The 9,512-nt window shown below is 40.1% G+C and overlaps 1 protein-coding gene across 1 annotated transcript in view; it reads left to right on the forward strand.

The window, feature by feature from the left end:
- ATL3 (atlastin GTPase 3) overlaps positions 1-3,411 on the forward strand; it is a 31,826-nt gene extending 28,415 nt beyond the window's left edge. The window contains exons 11-13 of the mRNA XM_039860340.1: positions 444-515; positions 865-1,296; positions 2,076-3,411. Coding sequence (XP_039716274.1) covers positions 444-515; positions 865-1,296; positions 2,076-2,162 — 591 coding nt within the window. The 3' untranslated portion in view covers positions 2,163-3,411. The remainder of the gene's footprint in view (positions 1-443; positions 516-864; positions 1,297-2,075) is intronic.
- Positions 3,412-9,512: the final 6,101 nt, after the last annotated feature.

The raw sequence follows: 9,512 nt of genomic DNA on the forward strand, positions 1-9,512 counted from the left end.
CGCAGCGTGTTTTCCAGCAGCCTGCCTTCCGGGCTTCTTGTCTCTATTCATAGTGCTTCAGTGAAAACAGAGCCGCCTCTCCCTGGGCCCAGCAGACACACCATGAAAACACATTTTCACAAAGGAAGCTAGAGTTTGGGACTGACGTTGTAAAGATCATTTCCCCACCCCCTTCTTTTTCGACTTCTACTTTTTAACATTTAAAATCGAAGGAAAGGAAATGATTTTCAGAAGTTTAATTTATGGTAAAGATTCTTACGTATAAGGATATCTTTGGCAGAAAATTTATTTCATTAATTGGGCTATATGGAAACCTAGAAAATAGCAGAAGGATAATAAAAAAGGAAGAATGGGGAATAAGGTGAGAAAATTTTCCTTGATTGTTTGTAGAAGAATGTTAAAAGAGAAAGGATTGATAGCTTTTACTTTCCTTGTTTCAAAAGGCCACGGCCGAAGCCAACAATTTAGCAGCTGCAGCCTCTGCGAAGGACATGTATTATAACAACATGGAAGAGGTATGTGAGACATGTCTTATTCTGAAATATCTATAACCTGGACGTTGTTGCTGATTTCTAAAGGCCAAACTTGATCCTGTTTAATGTGTCTTCAGATGATGAGGCAGCAAAGCTAAATTTGGGTCATCCTGGTTGTCGGGGCCTTCCAGTTATCACCATTTCTAGCCTGCAGGGTCACTGCCCTCACTGATCCCCATCACCTTGGTATTTAAGGGGGCTTTTCAGAGGAAGCGAGCGCAGACTTTATTGATCTTCATCATTTAAAAACTAATATCTGATATCTTAAAATAGTCTAAGGTTTTCACTTATTTTATCTTGCACGACACACGTGTGTCTTTGTTCTTTTTAGGTTTGTGGGGGAGAGAAACCTTATTTGTCTCCCGACATTCTAGAGGAGAAGCACTGTGAATTCAGACAGCTTGCTCTGGACCATTTTAAAAAGATCAAGAAGATGGGCGGGAAGGATTTTAGCCTTCGTTACCAGGAGGAGCTGGAGGCGGAGATCAAGGAACTCTACGAGAACTTCTGCAAGCACAACAGCAGCAAGAACATCTTCAGCACCTTCCGAACCCCCGCGGTGCTCTTCGTGGGCATCGTGGTTCTGTACATAGCCTCCGGCCTCACGGGCTTTGTCGGTCTTGAGGTTGTGGCCCAGCTGTTCAACTGTATGGTTGGACTGCTGTTAATAGCGCTTCTCACATGGGGGTACATCAGGTATTCTGGTCAATATCGTGAGCTGGGCGGAGCTATCGATTCTGGTGCAGCGTATGTATTGGAGCAGGTAAGTGGTGCCAGCTGAGAAGACTGAGCGTTGAAAATGGACACAAATAGATATTTGTGTTTCTGTTGTAAAATACCTCTTTTTGGAAGAGCTTCCTATTGAAAGAAGGCCTGAGAAATGTTCCCTGGCTATTTTGTTTCTGATGGGCATTATGTTTTATTATCTTTCTTTAGGATATTAATATTTAATTTTGATATTTTGTTTCCATGCCTACCAACTTTCTATTAATGTAAAAATACATTCCAACTTAGACATATCTCTTCCTCACGGGAAACTTCTAACTGCATGTTCTTCAGACAATTCCTGTGTGCTTCTCTCCCCTCATCCAAGGTTAATTTTGCTTCAGTGAAAATCAAGAGCTTTAAAAAATATGAACTTAACATTTTCTGTTTTGAATCCTATTAATGGATGGCATCTCTTTCACTTAAAATCTTCCAAAAAGCTAGAGCCTTCTGACTTTCTTGTCTGTTTATAGACCTAGGTTTATAAGTCCTTGAGACTCTGATTGATTTCTTTTTCGCGTGGCGTGGAAAGACCAGCTAAATGAGAAGCTCATGGTGAAGCTAAGCTGCCCACTCCACCCCTATAACAGAGCAAAGGCTCAGCTAACCCTTTTGGAGGCAGCTTCTACCACAAGGCTCCCCTCCGCCACGATTTCATTCCCCTGTTTTCTGTAACACACTGATAATGTAGGCAGAAAGTTTATTTCCAAGGACTTACTCTCTTGGTGCCATGCCATATTTCATTAACTTACATGTTGAATCAATGGACTTTTGCAGGCTACTTCTCATATTGGAAATTCCACTCAGGCCGCTGTGAGGGATGCAGTTGTTGGGAAACCCCCAGTGGATAAAAAGGCTCAATAGCATCTTAACGAGAGGATCCACCAAGGACCCGACCAGCCTCTCCTGATTTCCGGGCTTCTGCCGAGGCCACAGGTCCAGGTCCCGAGGAGTGCAGATCTGGGACCACCTGGGAAGAGTTAGACGTGGCACCAGTAAACGAACAGACCTTTCCTGTGGCTTCAAATTCTTACACACACTTCCATTTCTGTTGGAAGCATTTCTTTTCCTTGCCGATGATATAGATCTAAGCCTGTGTCTGTTTTCTTATTACTCTCTGCTTTGTGCACTTTATGGGGGGGAAAAGCAAACGTTAAAAATGGAAATGCAGTTTTAAGTCCTTTATGTGCCGCTTAGTGCCTTTTAAGATTGAATCCATGCTCTTGTGGGCATGATGGGCAGGGACTGAGGACAGCCTCACGTAAGACACTGTTTGGGGCAGAATTTGTTAGTTCTTTTATACCTTATTCTATTGAGAAGGATTCCTTTTTTTTAAAGTTTACAAAACTTGCAAAAGCTTCAGAACTGAGGACTGAAAATGATGCCATTATACTTTTAAAATCTTACATTAGAGAATCTTGTTTGCTACATAGTGTGGAAAAATACGTTTAAATCTACCACACACTGAAATTTAAGGGCTTTTATGTGATAGGCTGGTAGTTTTGGGACGCGCGCGCGCACGCACACACACACACACATCTTTATTCCTATAGCTTCTTTCTAGAAAAGAGCAAACATGCCTTGAAAAGCCAGAGTGGCTCATAATAAAAGGAATGAGCTTGATAATTTAAGGAAAAAACTTGAGTTTAAATGAACCATGTGACCTCTGATAAGTCACTTGAACTTGTGCCTTGGTCAGATTCACTGTTTGTTGGTTAATATACATACGCGTATTATACATAACTCACTTATCATTTGAGAGGTTTTGTTTTGTATGAGAACAGAACATTATTACGAATTAAAAGATAGGCATTACCAAATATTACTGCCTTTAATTGATGTCCTGTTACGCGTGGCTTAGCAGTAAATCATGTCTTTATCCAAAATGTTTATTTGCATTCTCCTTTTCCTTTTTTTTTTTTTAATAATGAAACTAAAACAGTTTTATATCATGAGTCTTCCTTTATTTAATTTTACTTGACCTGTCTGGTAGCTTTAAAATAGCTTTAGCTTAGTAAGGACCAAAACACCACCCAAATATGGACAACATCTAGAAGTATCTAAGAATTCTTTTTTGTTTACTTTGATTGTGTGATAAACAGTTTTTACCTGTTGTCTTTTCCTTTGATTTATAATGGTGAGAATTTAAAACTTCTTAAAATTTGCCTGCAAGTATTTATATAAACATTCATCAAATGTGTGAGCCTTAATTCTCAAGATAATTTTTGTTGTGGGAGGGAGGCAGGAAGGCTTAGACAAAATCTGAGTAAATTCTATATTATGAAGTACGAATGGAAGGTGGAAAAAGAGAATCTCTTCTAGCATGTGAATTCAAAGAATTTTTTTGACAACTTTAACACTTTACCACTCAAGTGTTTTTATGTCTTGCATCGATTCCGTGCTTTTTATATATTTTTCATATTTACATACCATCTTGCCTTGACATTCTTGCTGTTTTTTTTTTCACTTGCTGTTAAACTTTAGGAAAATTCCAGTTTGTTTTTTTTTTTTTGGGGCGCCCTGCAGCACTTACACACCTAACACCTGGAGGTCCTCTCTCATCAAGTATAACCAGGCCCAGCCTGCTTAGCTTCCAGCTTGTTCTACAAACTCGTTACTTGCGTAGTGATGCTTAGCTTTGACTGTTAAATTGAAAGTTTAGTTTTGAAAACTTAGTGCATTTTCAGGTGATCTTTCATCTTCCTGCAGGTTCATAATTATTAACTAAAGGCCTTACAGATGTTAATTAAAAACAAACAAACCTACAAAACCAATAGAGTTCAAATTGAAAACATCAGTGCGATTGATGGATGATGTTTTTGCTAGAACTAAATTGCTGATGTTGGGTTTAATAAACTACTTTTGCATGTTTTTTTGCTAAAAAGCCTTACAGATGTTGAGATACTTAGCTTTTAATGCATTCTATAAGCACATTTGTAGATTTCAGAACAATTGTCTAGAGTTGTGCTTTAATGGTGAGAAAAGGATGTGTCTAAAACTTATTTTAATACTAAAGTATTAGATTTTTTAAAATAAATAATGTATGACTTAATGAAATCTTAGGATTTATTAACTGCTTAAATTCACCATTTGTTTTGATCGTAAGAAATAACTTGGTTTAATTTCCCTGGAAAAGCCTTATTATTATTATTATTTTTTGGTCTTTATTAACTTATTCTGCCTTTGGGAAGTGTTTATAAAGTTTTCTCAGTGAGAATTCTAAGGCGTTTTCTTTGGCCTGTTTTCTCTTATAACAGTATATCAATGATTTTATATTGGCTTTTTCAGTTAATGATGCATTCTCATTGCTGGCATAAATAGTCCTGGGAAGATTTTAACCAGGTTGAAAAGAATGTCTTTTACTTCTTAAATTCCCTCATCCTTTAATTTATGAGTCAGGGAGGTTGCTTCGTTCAGACTGTGTTTATTCAGCGTTTGTTACTCTGCCACTCCCTAGCTGGCCTGCCTTCCCACGCAGCATTTTTTATTTGCATATTCCCACCAGTATGTGGGCACATTCCATTAACGTTTAAAAGGAAGTTTTCAAAATTTTCTATTAAAAGAGCTCATTTCAGGAGAAGTTAAATGTTATTTGTTTTTTTAAATACTTCCAATTAGCTTCATATTAAAAATAATAGAATCAAAATTTTGATTTTCACTGAGCAATCTTTCTAGATCGGTTTGTAGACAAAATGAGAGCCAACTATCATGTTGCTACGAGTGATGATAAAACATCCTCAGAGTCATTCCTTAGTTTGTCAGTATACCAAGAAATCCATTCCATGGAGGTTTTTCACACTTGGTAAAATTGCCTGTGAATGTTGTTTTTGCTTTACCTGGTCTTTCTCTCTTCTCTTACATGAAGTAAAATGCTTTTGGCATCAGAGAAGCAAATGGCCTTGTATTGGCAGTGTGTTCCTTTCTTTCTTTCTTTTTTTATTTTTATATTTTAGCCAATGTGTTTCTTTAGCAGGTCATACCCAGTGTTCTACTTGTCTTATAAAAATGGTGTCTTTGATAGCGTGAGTTTGGATGAGTATGTATGTATGTATGTATGTATAAATTAGAGAAATTAAGTTAATTGATTTTCCAGGCAAAAGCCATCAAGAACAGTTTTGTTTTTTCCTAGAGTTCTTTTTAAAAAGTAACTTACATGGAAGTCTTCATGGAACTCTCCCCCCGCCCCCCCAGAACTATTAAAATGTAGTTTAGGATGATTTGAGATAGCTACCAGTAAGGTAGCCGGCAGGGGCTACATCATTCTGGCTTACATTTAGATCCCACAAAATTTTCGTCAAGGAATAAGGCCATAGTGAAGACAAGCTTCACTTGTGAAAGTACAGACTATTTGTATAAGTGGTTTTATGAAATGACATTAAGAACCCCATTGTAAAAGGCCATTTGCAATTGAATAGTTTTCCCTAAATTCGAATCATACTGTAGCTGTGGTTTGGAGTGTGGTTCTTATCTACCTTGGTGTGCATAAGACTTACCTGGGATCTTGTTCTAAAAAATTTTTAATTCTCAGCTTCATACACGGGATTGCCTCAGTCGGTCTGGGCCGTGGCCTGGAATCACCACTTTTATAAATAGTATCACAGGTGGTTCAGAGACCTCAGCGAGAGAGACCGCTTTGCGCGATGGGAAAGTGCAATTCAGTATCATCTGGAGGCAAGTGGCTGGCTTTTACTTGAGGTTCAGTTAGGCGGTCTGCCAGGTATAATCATTCAGAGTTTACAGTGTTGAGTAGTAAGGATGCCTGTAATCTGGAGAATTAGCTAAGCTCCTTAGAGCCTTTATCTAAATTAGGATGTTGCAGTGCCTTCTCTGAAAAATGAATGTAGAAGTATCCTATTTGCTAGCAGGTATAATTAGAATTAAAAAAAAAAACCCAAAACTAGAAAGTTGTGTTTCTTTTAAAAAGCAAAATTTGGCACTGTGGCTTGAACCCCTAAGTCTTTCACGCATAGAAAACCTTAAGCCATAAATAAAAACAATGAACAAAAAGGAAGGAGAGGATCATAACTTCGAAAATTAGCAACAAAATATCCCATATCAGGAACTTTTCAAAACATATTGGTGCAGAAAGATTTGAAAATAAATTTTTCTTCCTTGGGAAGGAATTTCTTGTGCCAGAACTAAAATTTAAAGGTACTGTTCTTATGACCAAGGGAAGATCGAATTTGAGTCCCAAAGCATTCCAGTTTAGATGAATAAATGCTATCATGGACTAAAGCCTTAAAGGAGTTAATATTTACCTTGGACACATACAAATATTCTCAGATTTCTTGTTTTTAAAAATGATTTGTTAGAAGTACTTTCTCCTATATTCTTAAAGTGGCTTTAAAATTTAACATACTTTTTAAAGTGCAATAGTATGACATTATGCTGTTAGTATGTTAAAAGCGTGTTTCTTTTAGTTGTAAGATCATTTAATGGAATAAAGATCGCGGCGCCATGTTATCTGTGTTTTTCTTTCTCTGTTCTTTAATATGGGAAGATCTGTGAAACATTTGCGCTTGGCAAAGCAAATAAGGTATCTAAGAGGATGGATAACTATGTCAAATATAGTAATGGTGTGGTTTGAGTGAGTCAGCTTTCTTTGTCCTACAAAACAATACTGAACTAGTATCTTAGCATGGTGCTGGAGAAGACCGTGCTGCTTAAAATCAATGCACATTTTACTTATAGTGACACGGACTTGTAAGGACCCTTGAATTCGTTTGCCCCACCCTGAGCCGACAGGGTAAATGGTTCCTCTTTGGGAGTGAGACGAGGTAACGCTCTCCTGAAAGCTTTCCCTTTCACTGGCGACCTTGCGTCAAACAAAGGTCAAACATGTCACGTGTTGACTACTCACTAGACACACCCTGTTTATCCCTGCAGAAAAATGATTTTTCCCCTGGTTCGAAACACTGGGCAAGGTCAGTATCCTCCATCCGTCTCTGATAGTGATCATGTCAGGCACTGCGCTAGGTGTTACATGGAGCCCATCCCAGGGAAGTAGGGAAAGGGGCAAACCCGAAAGTTGATGTGATTCAATGAGTGTGGTGAAAACTTGGACGCTCCCATCAATATCAGCTGGGGAGAAGGAAAGATCAGGTTGGAGAAGGTGGTCATGCGGACGGGGAGAAGGCAAGCAAACTGGCTTGTCTGGCACATTGACGTTCTTGCCTTCGATTACGTTACCAGTTTGCCAAAGATAAGTTCAACTCTAGCTTAAAAGAAAAAGGAATTGTAACTGGGAAGAGGTTTGTAACTGGATATCTTGTAGTAAAATGGACATCAGGCACTGGAAAAACTTAAATGGCAGCAGGCTATGATCTCAGTTCTGCAGTAGCGGAATTATCTGCTCTTGTGGAAGGATTTTCTCCACGCCGCAAGGGCGGGGAGGCACAAATAGTTCAGGCTTACGTCATTCCACTTTAATGTCCCCAGAGGAAAGGCTGGTTTGACCCACTGCCTGTTTAAAAATGTGTGTATAAAAATAGATCTATCCTAGAAAAGGATTCCAATTGGTCTGTTTTGGGTCATCTCCTCCTTACAGGGCCAATCACTAGCCTGGGGGCTGGGGCACAATAACCAGCCAGACCTAGGTCCCCAGTGTGTCTAGTCAGGATGGTAGGGTCCTGTGATTGGCATCTCCACCAGAACCATACAAAGACACCAAATGAAAGACTGCTGGGCAGACAAAAACCAGTTCGCAACAGTTACCAGTTCCCCAGACTGGCCCTTTAACGACAGTAGTGGAATGAGCCTGGAACATTACAGGATGTCCCTTTAAGGGGAAGTAGAGGTGGTTATGCTGCACACTTAAACAGTTTTCGAAGCTCTTCAGGGTCTCAATAGGGATTTGTTCTTGCCTCTCAGTAGGACTTGAGGGCCTTCAGAGACGGGCGGGGGTATTCAGGACAAGTTACACTTCTTTTTCGTTAATAAAGGCCTGACTTTTCTGTTCAGAGCAAACTCAAAATTGGCACGTTCACGAAGCCTTACCATAGTAGCCTAGATGCATGTGAAAAACCTGTACAGCTAGCTGACCTTCCCCTAAGGTGAGCTCCATTTTGAGAATTGCTGTTAAGCAACAGAAACCCTCATGTTACAAAATTCTGCGATTCTGCTCCTTGTTTGTAAAAAAGCATCACAAACAGCCTCCCTTAAGTGCTGTTGCCGGCCACTCCCCCTGCAACCCTTCCCCCCTTTCCTTCTGCCCTGGCCTTGCTTCTGCCCTCAGCCCAGCTGCTCTGAATCCCCCAAGTACACTTAACACTTGCATAGCATTTAGCCTTGTTGCCACTTCTTTCTACTTTCTCAGTTACTTCTTTTTCAGGGACTCAGAAAAACTGGATTATCTGGGAGAGCCATCCTCGGAAGGCAGAGAATGGAGAGGTTGCGAATAATTAGAAATGAATATCCACCTCCCCCCCCCACACACACACACAGGAATAGTGGGGTTCCATAGTTGTAGTTGCAGAAAAGATCAGAGGCCTTGGAGGCAGGCGTGGGCTTGATCCTGGCATGGCTGTCCACCCGTACTGTGGTGATGGATGTGGTACGGGGCTAAGGACAGTCCTGCTGGTGATGGTGCTGGCATCGTGTGGTAGCTTCTCAGTCCTGAGGCCTTCCTTACAGAGCGCTTTTGAGAGCTGCGTGGAAGGTAAACATACAGAGCGCTGATGTCCATGCCCCTTAGGATGCTTTTTGTTTTGTCTTTCCTGGCACAGCAACAGGAGGAAAAACAAAACAAAGCAGAGGAGTGACATTTAGGCAATTCTGAAAGCAGAGAGTAAGGAGTGGCAGGAAACAGTCTGATTTCCTTGAAACTGAAACTCTCCACCTTGGATTTGCGTGGCCTGGCTGGTGGTCATTTGCTCAACGTACACGACACTTTGTTGGGTGACTAGTGATGCACAGTAAGCTCTGGTATTTATTTACGTTGCCTCTGACTCTCCTCGTTGGGAAGCAGGTGAATAATGACGTGTGATGTTAACGAGTGTGAGCCCTACTTCACGCTACTAATAGCCACCCTGTCCTGAATGAGGATTTCCCTCGTGCCAGATGTCCAGCCTGGCACTTTCTAAGCATCATTTCATTTGTCGTTCTCTCTTGGGGAATGTATTTTTATATATTATCTTACACATTGTACCATATTGTCATCACCCCATTTCACGGATGAATAAACTGAGGCTCAGAGAGGTAAGGGTGCCTGGAATT

Source organism: Pteropus medius, unplaced genomic scaffold (assembly GCF_902729225.1).
Source record: "Pteropus medius unplaced genomic scaffold, Ma_sr-lr_union100, whole genome shotgun sequence".
Taxonomy (NCBI): domain Eukaryota; kingdom Metazoa; phylum Chordata; class Mammalia; order Chiroptera; family Pteropodidae; genus Pteropus; species Pteropus medius.